General features: G+C 44.6%; 1 protein-coding gene across 2 annotated transcripts in view; it reads right to left on the reverse strand.

The window, feature by feature from the left end:
• Nucleotides 1-14,882, reverse strand: part of pkp4 (plakophilin 4) — an 81,508-nt gene that overhangs the window by 23,549 nt on the left and 43,077 nt on the right. The window contains exons 5-8 of one of the 2 annotated variants that reach the window (XM_056426542.1): nucleotides 8,414-8,539; nucleotides 6,712-6,905; nucleotides 5,881-6,463; nucleotides 4,282-4,308 (exon numbers count right to left, since the gene is read on the reverse strand). In XM_056426542.1, the coding sequence (XP_056282517.1) occupies nucleotides 4,282-4,308; nucleotides 5,881-6,463; nucleotides 6,712-6,905; nucleotides 8,414-8,539 (930 nt within the window). The remainder of the gene's footprint in view (nucleotides 1-4,281; nucleotides 4,309-5,880; nucleotides 6,464-6,711; nucleotides 6,906-8,413; nucleotides 8,540-14,882) is intronic. The other variant, XM_056426550.1, reaches the window with a different exon arrangement.

Here is a 14,882-nt window from a genome sequence, read left to right on the forward strand (position 1 = left end):
ACTTGATTTACAAATTGAGAAGATGTTGAGAAAAGTGTGGTCTGGGAAACGGCTTCTGAAATCAGCAACAAGCTAACTCGAAGAAGGTGAGAAAAGGAGACACACAGGGCTGATGACAGGAGAGTGATTGAATCGACACCTACGCAAATAACAAAAGGGAACAAAAGTCCTGATAACAAAATGCTGCATGGGGGCAGCGATGCCTGTCGGACTCTGATTCAGTCCACATGTGAAACAATAACAGTGAGGCAACAATAATATCTGTAGCTCTGAATCCATCTGCATAAACAAGATATACCGCCATGAGACCCCTTACCCGACTGACCTCAAAATCACAACATGAACCCAGCACCGCTCTGTGTTTTCTTGAAGAGGACGTGGTCATTCTAGAGCATTAAAATCCTCCTCTGTGCTACACCCCTCCAAGTGAAGCCCATCGTTGACCGTGCTACATATACTGTCCATTAGGGTTTACTCATAAGGGAGAAATTCACATAAAACAGCAATAAGTAAAAAGTATGTTCAAGTTATGATCAAAACATTGTACTAAATTAAATACAATGGTTCTGTCTTTTGAGACCGAACAATCATTTTTTCAGTGTTTTGAGTCGTTTGAGGCTGGAAAGGACAAAACTAACACAGATATTGCTGTGGCGAAGATGAATGATGGGCTGTAAAGCTGCAAAATCCAAATAATAAAAGGTCTAATGGCTATAGTTACGGGCCTGATTCAGCTAATAATTCCCTTGGGGTGAATGTGTTATTGTGACAAGAGGTACAATAACGTTTGTTTACTGTAAAGTTCTGATAATGACATGAATGTGTTCTGGACTATACAAAGTAAAAGAAACACTTCTACAGTGGAAAGTAGAAGACAAGGTGGATATAAATCTCAGGTTTGCTTTTCTTTATTCTCTATTTTGATCTGCATGCCGATGTTTCTCTGTTTGTGTTGAACCTCCCATCAGTGAAGCTCACTGCACTGTGAAGCCCGGTGGGCCGGTACACAGCTGGCAACTAACTGCTCGCTGCACATTTCGCGGGCCTACAAACGTCACTTGGGTCCTTCTCCAACTGCGTGAGCTCAGTCCCAGACTGCTGCTGAACACCAGCGCTGCCATGCAGAACCAGCTAAATGAGGGATTCTTGTCACAGTTTGAGACGGAAGGAAATTAATAAATAAGAACGCTTGCCTCCTTTGGGAGTAGCGGGGCTCCGGGGCAAAGCGAGGGAACCTTTCAGATGTAGAGAGCGGGTGGACCGAGGCGGACCTCCGAAGCACCGGAGAACATCAAAAGACCGAGCCAACCTCTCGCCGCATGACTAACGCATAGGAGAATGGATTATCTAGATTATTGGTTTGTGTTTATTAAAAAAGATGGCTGCACTCCACTTTATGTACTAAGATGATAGACAGACTCACCCACATCTTTTACAAATATTAAAGCTGAATTCTGAACAGTGGATGTGGGGTGGAGAGTCTAAATCCTCTATGATATTGTATATTTTGTGCATGTAAAATTTGCCGCTTTGACAAAACACTCATTTGAATGTTAAGACTGTGTTTGACTTCAAATGAAGGTTTTCTCACGTTTGTATTTCATCCCTGGCTGTTTGTTCAGCTTTCAGACACCTGTGGAGGCTGTGGAACATTTTAATATTAAAATGCTTTTTGCTTTTTTTGCTGTCGAATTCCAATTATCTGTTAATATATTAACAGATCTTGGCTCCGTTATATCCAACAATTTGGCTCGTGTCAAAAGCATCCCACTCCCTCTTCCCGACAACCCTGCTTCGGTGGTACACTGTTCGATTCCTGCACTGACCGGCAGTCCCACTCCACACATGCTACCGGGGTTGTTTCTCGATTGTTTATGAATTGCTTGGTGGGAAAATAATATTTAATTTTGTTCTTATTTTACATTATTTAAAATAAGTAATGTTCAAACATCATTCAATCAAATTAATGATTTGAGGCAATGCTTTCAGAGCAGCTTAGAGGGTTTTAGGCTCTCCAACGTTAGCTTTTAGTGGTCTCTCTTGTGGCTTTTTGCTAAATTAAACAGGTTCACAATGGCAGGCTTATCTATGAATTATATTGAATACCTCCAGTTGAAGCACCAGGGGTTACATTTAACCACAGCCTACATCTAAACAAATACTCTGAAATGGAAGGCATGTTATTGTGAAGGGAAGGGAGTAAAACTGAATAATGCTGCCGCTGCCGAGTGCTGTAGTGGCGCCCTCAATAGCACAGGAAGCCTTTCACTCGGTGGCAGAGCACACAATAGCCACTAGCAGCAGCTTGGCAGGAAATCACTTCTGGTGTTCAAAGGTTTTTTAAAGGGGGGGTAAGGCTATGAAGAGAGAGGAGGCAGTGGGAAGACTTAAGGAATAGGCGAGAGCAAAAGAGGAAAAAGCGAGAGGGGGGAGGTAAAGAAAAGAGGGTTAATGAGGCCGTCTAGGACCACCAGAGACTTCTCATCCCATGTAAAGCCCGGCTGTGACCGAGCGACGGGGACAGACTCTCCTAGGCATGGAGCCTTCATGCCTATATCTCTCCCACTCAGCAGCCTGACACCTGCATGCAGCAACGTTCAAACAACGTCAGAGGAGACTCATCCGTCCGCCTTCTTGACTCTGCTCCCCTGGCTGCAGTGACTTCTGAAAAGCATCTGCAAATTGTCAGGGAGAAATAACATACTGCTGTCTATCGAGGATGAATGGCCCACATTCCTGCTGCGTTATAGTCATTAAATTCTCCTCCTCAGCCCTTTCACCGCGGCTTTAACAGATTGCACTTGGCAGAGGCGCGATGAAGGACGGTGGCGGGCTTGGCGCGTGCTCGCTCTGGAGAAACAAACACGTAAATGGATGCAGCTGACTGCCATCCTCAACAAGAACCGTTTCATTCAAAAACCCTATCCAGATTAACTGGAGAACTTAAAGGATCATTAGTACAATTCGTAATTACTTTAAAGGGAGAATAGGTGTACAAAATAAAGTGTTCCACGGTTAAAACTACGACGGTGGCGTCTCCACTCGCTCAGTTGGTCGCACCCCTACTCTGAAATGCACATAAAACCTAATGGGGACATTATTAAGATCAATGTGTCTTCATTTCTCAGCAGCAGAGGGAAGGTATGACTTCATGCCAATGACAGTGGAGGGAAGGGAGCAGGGTGTGAGGAAGGCGGGGGGGGGGGCATGGGAAAAAGAGAAGAGCACAAGATAAGAAACAAAAAATACAAGTGAAGGGATAGAGGTCTGATGAAAGGAAAACAAGGAAACTACACAGCGCGTGACAGAGCAGAACGAGAGGAGAGGAAAGGAGACAAAGCGTCTTCTGATAGATGCCGACGGAAAACCACCAAAAGCAACAGCATTAAGGTTCGGCTGTCGGATGGCGTTTGCCAAATGCTTTCATTTGAGCCCGATCACACCAACATCCCACGTTCTTCCACTGTGGCTCATCAAACACACGTGACAAATGACTGTGTCAGAGGTTGGGCTCCACCGTTGTGTATGTGAGCGAAAGGAAGACAGTGAAAGGATGAGAGTGACAGGAGGGAGAGGAGAAGGAGGACATGTGAGGGATGCTCGACCAGCGAGAGAGAGAGAGAACAAGGCTGGTGTCTCCCTTGCTCAGAGGAGACTGAAAACCCATTTGTTTCTGCTTGAAACATCATCACTCAGCGCTGTGACTTAAATGCCTACTTACAAGAACCTGCATGTGAAAATAAACGTTTGACAGAAGGCACAAGATGAGGAATTCTGCCAACAAGGTCACACTTTCTCTGTGATTTAAAGATGGTTTGGAACAGATCGCTAACCAGTACAGCCGTTGTGTGGCAACGAAAGCTGTGAAACACAACAACGCTCTTCTTGTCTGGAAAAAGGACCCATCCCACCAAGAATAGCGAAGAGATATAGATATCAACTTGTTTATCTTTTGTACTGTTTAACATTGTTGTATGTTTATGTGTGGTTCAAAGTAAAGATTCGGACTGCATGTACCTTAATGTCTAGTTGGATAATTAGCAAAAGATAAAAATGGAAAAAAACCTAGTGGCAATATTTTTGTGAATAGCATTCCCAATGTAGCATTTTATATTACAGCGGATAATAAAATAAACATGGTAGGAATGGCAATTGGTTGGAGATGATTATTTCACCGAGAACAAATAAAAGACAAAAGTGCACATGCAGCAACTTCATGCAACTCCGGTGCAGTGAGGATGATGGGAAACCGATGTCACGGAAACAACCACAAATGTTCACCTTGAACGTCATCATCAACCAGGACATCTGAGGACATCCCGAGGCAGCAGGAAGTCAAGCAGAAAACAGTCTATTAACCGTGGAAACATCGTATCGTGTTTTGCTTCTTTTACCTTTTGGAGGGAAACAGAAATGCTCTTTGCTTTTTGGTGGAATCCTGCTTTCACTTGACTACTTTGATTTCTTTTTCCAGCTGAAAATATAATAATAGGATACTGAATATGAATACTGAAATGGGAGTAAATGTGTGATTTTGCGGTGTAATAACTTTTGTTTTCATCATCTTGTCTCATCTACAGGAGTTACTTGAAGAAGTGAGCGCTGCGCAGGCCGGCCTCTTCCTTTGGCTGCGGGGGGGGGGGGGGGGGGGGGGACTGGTTGGCTCCAGATTCTAACAGGATGCGTGTTTCACTAGAAAACATGAGTCAGCGTGTGTCCTAAAAGGATGACACACAAGCTAGTTGGGACAGGCGGGTTTTTGAAATTATTATCTTCCTGATCTCCTCAACTGTTCTGATTGAATTACACAAACACACACAGTTAATCAGCCACCTCATTTTGTCCTTGGTGAGTGCGTTCAATATAGCTTTATAATGCACTCGTCAAAATAATAGATTCCCACAGAACTCTGTTATGTGTTGTGGAAATGTCCTTTTCCACCTTCTCTATTATTTCACTGCAGAAGTATGCAATTAAATTGCCGATCCCTTATTCAACCTGCAAATTAAAACTACCACCAACATTCTTTATGAATTTGCTCAATTTAAATTGCAACTTAACCGCAGCTTAAAAATCGGTTTCCCGTTTGTTTTGTTATTAGCAAAACTAACTGTGATCAGCAGTCTTTTATAGTCTTTGGACTAATAGCCTATTTATCTTCTCGTAGGAACTATGTTTTGGATTCACACCAGAACAATTGCTGACCCCACGGTCGCTGTTTATTTTCAGATTCATTATGCTGAGCACAGAGCCAACAGCAAACCAACAAAAAAGGTTTCACTTTTGGAAAGCAATTATGTGACAGCCGAAGAGATGGCAAGTTGAACGTCAAACTCAAAATAGCCATCTTAAAAGTGTTTGTTACTTTTCATTATATCAATGTTTTCATTTTTACGGTAATATAGACGTTAATATTAATTTCTTACATTAATGATTGAAATAAAAATAACAACATTCTTAACCCTTGTGTTGCCTTAGGGTCATTTTGACCCGAATCAATATTACACCCTCCCCCCGCCTTAGGATTAATTTGACCCCATTCAATGTTTAATGTCGGTGTTCTTTCGGTAGTCAACAAACAAACATAAAGTGCCTCACACTTAAACTTGGAAAACAATATTAATTCTAATAATTTTCTGGAGGTTTTAATTGCTGGCGTCAAATTGAACCCAAAGGGTAAAATATGTTAGTAAATATAAAGGTAACAGGAGGGTGAAACATTGAATCGGGTCAAAATGACCCTAAGGCGACAGGAGGGTTAAATAAAAGTTATTATCTACCATTACGAGGTTAAGTTTGAGCAGATTACTGAGCTGAAACACTGTAATGTCTTTCTCTGTGTGTGTGTGTCTGTGTGCATGTGTGTGTGCATTTAAGCACCTGTGAAGCTGTCGGGTCGCGTCATCCTTTCGTAGATGTCATAACTCTGGGGTCCGTAGGGGTCGGTGCTGTGGAACATGGAGCGGGGCAGCGTGGAGCTGAAGTGCTGCGGCACGGCGGTCATGCTGGCCCTGACCGGAGACGACGAGTGAGTCGGCTGCTTCGTCAGTGGAGGGTTGATGCTCTCCACCATTGTCAGAGGCGAGCCCATGCGGCCTGATGAGGACCCCGCCGAGGCCTGATAAGGCGAGGTCGTACGGCTGGCGCCTCCCGACCGGGAGTTGGTGGAGCCCGCGCGTCGCAGCGCGGCGGGGGAGTTTCTCTGCGTGGTGTAGGGCGAGCTGCTGCCCGCTGCGACGGTGTGACTGGCGCGCTGGGCAGAGGGCAAGGTAGTGGAGAAGATGCTGGAGAGGGGTTTGGGTTCAGTCACAACGGGGGAGCCGTAGGCACTGCCAACAGAGGGACGCAGGGAGCCGCGGGAGGGGGACATACTGCTGACGTAGCCCGGCGAGTGAGAGCGAGGAGGCACTGAGCTGACCCTCCGCATAGCACGACCGGGCACAGCTGTTGTTACGGCCGGACCCTGCACGTCAGAAAGAGAACAATATGTTCAGGAGCGATACAATCATTAACAAGCGTGTTGTACTCTCTGCTGTCACTATAACGTTCTAAAAAACACAGCATTCATTACAGGGGATGACTTCACTCTGGGATATATTGTTCTAAAAAAATTTTTACTGAATATTTGCTGGTGTTACTTCGAGGGTAATCTTTAAGATGCATGTTGTGCTTGATGACAGCAATATGTTGTCCGTTGATTGCTGGCAGTACCTGGGCTGAAGCCTGGCCCTCGGCCCTGGTATTCCTCCCCAGGGTACCAGTGCCGGCACCAGGGAAGGAGTGCTGCACCCTCAGCTCCGCCTTGCCCAGGTTCTGGCTGCTGACGTAGCCGCTGCTGGCATCCTGGTAGCCGCTGTCCGAGTACGAGTTTATCTGATTTGAGCTACGCAACTTCCCTGCGGGCCCTGAGAGAGCGCAACAGAAAAATAAAGGGCAAAAATTAAATGCTGAGAGAGAGAAGAAGGACGGGTTAGAGCACAGGTGTCAAACACAAGGCCCGGGGGCCGAATCCGGCCTGCCACGTCATTTTATGTGGCCCCATGACGGCTTGAAAGACATATGATCACCTTTTCTTGAAAAAAAAATCCTATACTTTTATTTTGAAGGATTCAAATTAAATGGGTTTATGTTATAATATTAGAGAAATGTTCTTATCTACAATGTCTCTACACTCAAATAAACTATAATCAAATATATGTCACATTTAGTCTGTAAGCTTTTACGTTGTATCTCTGACATTATGTTTTTATTCTGTCCATTTTAACATTGTTCTCCCTTATTTTATTTGCTTTATCTGTAGATTGTATTTGTAATCTTATGTTTTTAGGTTTGTTCTTAACATCAGCAACATTGGGACTACAGATGAAAAATAGCCTCTTGGCTAACTCTGGCACATTTACTGCAAAGTTTTTATCAATGTGCACTGTCCCTTATTAAATAAACCATTATAAAAAAATAAAAAAAATAAAAAAATGCAAAGACAGTTATTACCTTCGCATTGAAAATGCGGAAGGTTATGTTTTGATCGCCGTGTATTTATTTATTTATTTGTATGCGTGTTACTCGCATAACTCAAAAAGTATGAAACCGAATCGCATGAAATTTGGTGGGATGATTGGTTATTATCCGGGGACCATTTGTTTAGATTTTGGGAGTGATCGGGTCAAAGGTCAAGGTCATGAAAAGGTAAACATCTTCTTTTTACCATAGCGCGGTAAATTTTTATCCAATTGGCATGCAACTAATGCCAAAATGTTCATAATTCAATGCCCAATCTTGTGATATATGACATGTCATAATGACCACAATCTCCGGTATCAAGTAACATAAATTTACAGTTCCCCACACTCTCATGCCAAGTACCAAAAAGTGGCTGCGGCGAAGGTATGCGCTCTACCACGTGCCCGTTCTAGTTTAACTATATGTTTGGTCGTAGTTTATCCAGTTTCGGTTACACTGGCCCCTTAAGAGGTGGCCATGATGCTGAAGTGGCCCAAGGTGAAAATGAGTTTGACACCTCTGGGTTAGAGGGATAGGAGATGGACACATTATACGCAGTTTCTTAATAGACATGACCTTTACCTAGACAGCATTGCTAATGACAAATGGCTCAGCAGGTGAGAACTTTTCTGCCACCACTATAGTTCAGGGCGCCATGGCACATTTAGCCTTTTAAAAGCCGTGATTAGGAATCAATTGTTATAGGTGACACTCAAAGTGTGGAAAGGACAACGCCGCAGGGTGAAGCAGGCTTTCTGTATCATCAAAGGAGAAATATAATGATATTATTTCTCGTCAAATGATCGCCATGTGCATTTAGCGGGACAATGCTGAGAGAAGAAAGCGAGGATGGGAGTGAGAGAAAAAAAGAAGCCTGCCCACGATAGAGAGAAGGCAATATACAGAGCCTCACTTTCATGGAGGGAGGACTGCTCCGGGGAGTCCACAGACACCTGCTCTGACTCAGTCCTGATGCGGTAGCTGGGTGACTGGGAGCTGTCAGTCACCCGAGACTTGGCATCCCCCGCGGCGGAGGCATCTGGAAAGACACAGCAGAGAGTCAGACAAAGAGGAAAGGCTTTGCGTCAGAAACAATAAGAGTTTGGGCTTTGGATGGAAAGATTCTAAAAGAAATTAAAGCAGTGAACAATTGATGGAGTTGAGAGAAAACAACAAACAATGATGTCTGCAACATTAGTTTCATGCTTGTGTACAGTGGAGTCATTAAATCCGAATAGTTTCACTCCTCTAACGTTTTCAGACTACATCTTCCTCTCCTCATGACAACAACCCATGTGGAAAGCAGGAGCTGGAATCAGCCCTCTTATGTCCCTGTGCAGAAGGTTCCCCCCAGTAATTCCAATCGAGTTAAGTGTGACCAGTGTTAATGAGTTAGTCTGCAATCACTGCAACAAACGAGGAGAAACGAGGGGCAAACATCGGCTTGGAGCTGTTCAAATGCTGCCCGATAACAAGCGGGTGTGAGGATGAGGACGGGTTGGATGAAGAAGCCGCCTTGTTGCCCAAACTGACCTGTTGAATAAATCTGTTGACATATACAGTAAGCGTCGCGTGGTGTTTGACAACCTGAAGGTCTCAGAACGTTTGCCCATTCACAGATGGGACTGACGGAGTCCGGTTGAAAGAATACACATTTGGCATGGCTTGTTGTGTGAAGGTCGGCCCTGCATCTCCCCCGGGCCTTCAGCAGGGCCATTCTAGATCAAACATCCTCACTCTTTGCAAAAACACTTTGACAATCGTGTCCCTTTCAACAGTGCTGCCATTTTTTTTATATAATCGACAACCTCGCTGAAAATAACAAGCGCATAAATGACAGTTTGTGTTTAGTCCGCTTTCTTGCTCACCCACTCACTGTCTCCTTGGTTGCTTTTCTCTTTATTTGTTTTCCACATCTCGAGGTACAATTAGAGGGTGTCATGATCCATGTGCAAGATTCATAATATTTATTTGATACGATATAATTTTTTTTATTTAGGCATGGAATTAATTTTTTATTTAGCTAATAAAACCAAAATATTACAGTTTGACGTAATTAAACTTGTGCAAGACTTAATGTCCTCAAGCTCCTACCTATCATACAACCATGTAAATCACACCCCGACAGAAGCACACGTTGTGCCAGCTGTATGAAAACAGACCAGTTCAGACATGTAAACTTCACTCGCCAGTATAACAACACTGGCAGCTGATGGTGACAAAGCCACATTTCTTCGATGCAACTTTTGGTTAATAGTTGGACATGAATCATATTTTGAGAGTCTGAATCTGGTCCAAACCTTCCTGCCACTTCATATTAATAATAGGCCAAAAGACAAATTAGTACAGCACACTATACTACATGTTAGTGGAAAGCATCTGGAAATCTTACGCTGCTTGAAATAATTAAAAACAAATATATTACAGGTGACAACAACCAGGAGAGGTGGAGTGTAATGTGACAGGAAAAACATAATTACATGCATAATATTCCTCACCCACCTGGGTGGGTCGATGCTGCAGCACCCGCAGCATCGCTCTTTATTTGGGTTATTAAAACTTTCCTCAATTATGCATTTTCACATATTGCAGAGGATGCAGCAAGGGTTCATCAACCTTATTTGTTTCTCTCTACGTGATCTTTTTTTTGGCCCCAATGCTCTTTGGCGACGGGCCACGACACACAGAGAGAATGTAATTAAAATTGCATGTGGGTGATACAAGAGACCTGTTTAAGTAATTACAGAAACACGATGACGTTCTAGGTTTTAGAAGATCAGGAAGCATTTATATGTCCTTTAAACTTAAATAATAACGTGACTGAACTACTCTTCTGTCTCCTGCGATCCCAGCAGTGATTCTGTGTCTGGCACACCAAGTGTCGTTTCATACCACAGGGTTTTTATACTGAGCCTTGATCCTGTTTGATAAATGAGATGCCAAAAAGCCAGAACAGAGACGGAAGAGAGGGAGACGACAAGAAAGAAAGGGTGTTTGGCATTCACAATAAGGTCTCTCATATGTTACAATTGAAAGTTGTTAATGTTGCCGCTTCCAGCCATAACTCTGATAGAGTATTTGTTTTTTAACTGAAGAAGAGAGTTGGAACTTATTCCACAGGGGATATATTTTAAAACTTATTTTGCAGTTGAATATGCATCTCCACGACTTATGCTCACTTTTGTAACACTGGTTGTCGAAGCACCCTAAGGCCCACCAAAACATGTTCTTGTCTATTGATTATGTATTAGATCAAACTACACAATACAGTTTACAGTCAAGCTGCACCTGTAGAGACACTGACCACGGCTTTAGATCAGAAGAATTGTATTTACATTTCCCTCACTACTTTTGTGTAGGTATTTCACTATTTCTAATTAGTGTGTGGGAAAAGTATGTGGGTTTTCCAAAAATATATCTATGTATAAACGACAGGGAAATCTGGCACTTTTCATTTACACTTTAAAACAAAGAAACCAGACGTGTCAATTAATAATACATCTTGTTTCTAGTGCTAACTTTGAGCCTGTTGAGGTTGAAAATACATATTAATAATCATAGAAAAGGACCACAGGCTTATAATTATGAGGAAAACCAGTGGAGAGCTGGGCAGGTAACCAATGAATGCTACCAAAACCTAATTACCACGTGATATTCACTTCATAATTTGGTACGCTTTGCAACATATATGTGTAAAAAATAAATAAATAAATATATATATATATAATTATTTATGGATGTTTTCGAGACAATCAGAAGAATCACGTTATAACATAATGTATCAGCTCATTTACACCACACAGGATCAACAACAACAACAACAACAACAACACATATGACTCACTCTATTCCACCATCGATTTCTGACAGAACAATCATCTAAAAGTCACATTTTTCTGGGGTGTCATATGCCCCTTTTTAGTTTAAAGACCCTTCCCATCGCGTCTCTAGGCTGACAAGTGGTGCTGACAAGTTAAACTCAGCATATTGAGGAGAATGCATGTCTGAAAAAAAGAAGACGAGCGACAGAAAAAGAAACCGTTCATTCTGTGGTGTTTTCTACCCTCAGAGGACAAGAGATGTGACTACATTGATACTCCCTGGTGCTAAAAGGCTGTTTCCAAACTAACACGTATATACAACACTCTCAGACAACAAAGACCGACAGTGGTTCCTGTTGCCAAGAAGCCCCACGGACAAACGTGGCCCGTGATGCTCTGTGCCACACATTTACACTTTAATTAATTTAGATTGAAAAAAATACATTGCCACATCTGACTATTATTTATCATCCACACTACAATGATAAATCAATATGAAGCAAAACAGTGATTGTGATCAGTCCCCGGTGTTGTGGAAACACTAATGTGATGCATTCAACAAGGAAATGAGGAATGGGCAGAAAATGAGAAAGCGGTGCTGAATTCATATTCGCAGTGCATATATGTACAACTATAACCCTTTAGGCTTTTCTGACTGGGTTGACGATAAAATATTAATGACCATTGCAGAAATTTGCTTTGTTCCACTGTGCAATAAATGAGCCATGAAAATTATTGGTATATTCCAAGGGTCCCCAAACTTTTTCCTGTGAGGGCCACATAACTTTTCCCTTCTCTGATGGGGGCTGGGGTCAGTTTGTAACAGAACAAGTGTGATGATCGCAGGGGTGCCTAAATGTAAACATTTATTGTTTTCCATAAAGCCACACATAACCAAATATTAATAACCCTTTCCGGGATCTTCACAGAAAAAAGAGTCAGGAAATAAATAACACTATTTATGAAATAAATAATAACCAAATACCCCTCTGGGTTCTTCACAGAAAAAAAGTTTATTTAACATTAACTTTCTGTTGTGCCGTGCACAATCTTAACAGGTAAAAGCTTAGTTGTCAGAGCAGAATCTGTTACTCAAATGACTCATATGAGCAGTCTCTCAAAGTTCTCGTGTTCCTTCCTTATAATCCTTTTATAGGTTCCAGTAGGCTTGTAGACACCGCTGTTTGCAGCTCTCTCTCTCATCAACTTCCCTGTGAAAACCACAAAGCAAGCAGGCTAAGAAACCGAACTAACTCGCCATTATTCCGTTCTATTTGACAGGGGCTAGTCTAGGATTTGCGTGGCCAGACTGAAAAAATAAAAAATAAAAAATAAATCATAATGCGTCTCTGGTTTTGTTCAGGGGGCCGGGCCAAATGTGGAGGCGGGCTGGATGGGCCTTAGTTTGGGGACCACTGGTATATTTAATTAATTATTCTTATTTAATTAATTATAGGTATCAGGTAAAGATCCTTCAAGGATGTGGACTAAACAAACAGAGAGAAAAAGGGGTCGTTGAGAGATGCTTTCGCTCCACATCAAGGGCGTGGTTAAGCGGGCAGCCATATTGTTAGGGTTCCTGTCTGCTCCTAGTGTGTGATTCCCCTGTCTTGTTTCCCTTCTGTCTGTGTGGTGTTGTCTGTCTACAGTATCCACCCCCGGTTTCCGCCCACGGCCACGCCCGCTTCCGTTGGACCAGCTGTGATGAGTTCTGGTAATCACCAGCAGTGGTTATAAGGACCAGGTCTTTCTCTGGCGCGCTGTCAGGTCGTTCCGGTAAAGCCTGTGGTTCAGCAGCAGCACACAGGCTCGGTTGAGTTTCCCTCCCGACTTCACAAGCTCGGTTGAGTTTCCCTCCCGACTTCACAAGCTCGGTGGAGTTGCCCTCCCGACGCCGGATCAGCAGAGAGCGGTTGAGTTGCCCTCCCGACTTTAGAGTGAGACTGCCAGTTCTCCCTGTGTTGAGATTTGTTTGTTTCTTGTTTTTGGTTTTGTGAAATTCAGGTTAATAAAATCCTGAATTTGATTCTGAAGCTACTGTGTTGCGTGCGTTTGGGTCCTCCACAACACTCATACCCTAACAGAACGACCTGAACCACAATGACGGACCCAGCCGCAGCAGCAGCTTCACTTTCTGCGGATCATCTGCAGAGGGCGGTTAGCTCTCAAGGTGTCCTCCTCGGCCAACACCAGCAGGTACTGGAGGACCTACTGACCTCCCAGCGTACTTTCGGGACCCAGATGGCGGAGATAGGAGGCCTGTTGCAGGAGCTCACACTGCGCCGTTCACCTCGAGCGGAGCCAGTCTCGGATGACGGGGAGTCGTCCAGCACCCGTGAGTCTTTTGTTCCTTCACCCGTGCCCTATGGTGGAGCGTCCGGAGGTTGCAGAGGGTTCATGCTCCAGTGTGGATTTGTTTTCAGCCAGCAGCCCCGCATGTACGCCTCGGACAATGCGAAGGTGGCGTATACGGTGGCGTTACTACGCGACAGGGCGCTGGTCTGGGCTGAGCCATGGCTCCACAGACGCTCAGCTCGGGTCTCCTACGAGCGCTTCGTGGAGGAATTCAAGAGGGTATTTGATCACCCGGTGTACACCCGGGACGTTGTTCAGCGACTGCTCAGTCTTCGCCAGGGTTCCTCCAGTGTAGCGGAATATTCCGTGGAGTTCCAGATTCTGGCCACGGAGTCAGGCTGGGACAGTGAGGCGCTGAAGGGAATATACCGCTGCAGTCTGTCGGATCTTCTGAGGGATGAACTCGCCGTCCGAGAGGAGCCAGACTCTTTCGAGGAGCTCATCACCCTCACAATCAGGTTGGATAACCGTATTCGGGAACGCCGTCGGGAGAGGAACCACGGGTCTTCCAATCCGGTGCGTCAATTTGCTTCCGCTCCCAGCCCTCAGTCCCCGAGCCGGTTCCGCCCGTACAGCCAGGCACGCTTACGTTCTACTTCTTCGGCACCCCCCCCTTTGGATCCGGAGGAGCCGATGCAGCTGGGGCGTATCCATATCTCTCCAGAGGAGAGAGAGAGACGTTTTCGAACGGGACGCTGTCTGTACTGTGGCGAGTCGGGTCACTGCATGGCCGTCTGCTCGGTTCGGCCAAAAGAGAGAGCTCGCCAGTAAGAGTGGGGGTGCTGGCGAGTGATAACTCCAGGAGAATTCCCCATTCTGGGTCTCAAGCACTGTTTCCTGCCACCCTGCATTTGTCATCTGGGCCAGTGCAACTGTCGGCTCTGATTGATTCTGGAACCTGGAGTATATCCATTCGGCGAGATGCCTCAATTCCCGCCAGGCCCGCTGGGCGTTGTTCTTCACCCGTTTTAAGTTCACTATCACCTTCCGGCCAGGGCACAAGAACACCAAGCCGGACGCACTCTCCCGTCAGTTTGCCCCGGAGGAGGGGGAATCCACTCCCGACGTCATCTTACCCGCCTCATGCATGCTTGGTGCAGTTACCTGGGAGATCGAGAGGGTGGTACGCGAGGCTCAGCACACTCGACCTGACCCCGGAGGGGGCCCCCTGAACCGCCTGTTTGTTCCGCTGGCTGTCCGATCCCA

Source organism: Pseudoliparis swirei, chromosome 2 (genome assembly GCF_029220125.1).
Source record: "Pseudoliparis swirei isolate HS2019 ecotype Mariana Trench chromosome 2, NWPU_hadal_v1, whole genome shotgun sequence".
In the NCBI taxonomy this organism is placed as follows: Eukaryota; Metazoa; Chordata; class Actinopteri; order Perciformes; family Liparidae; genus Pseudoliparis; species Pseudoliparis swirei.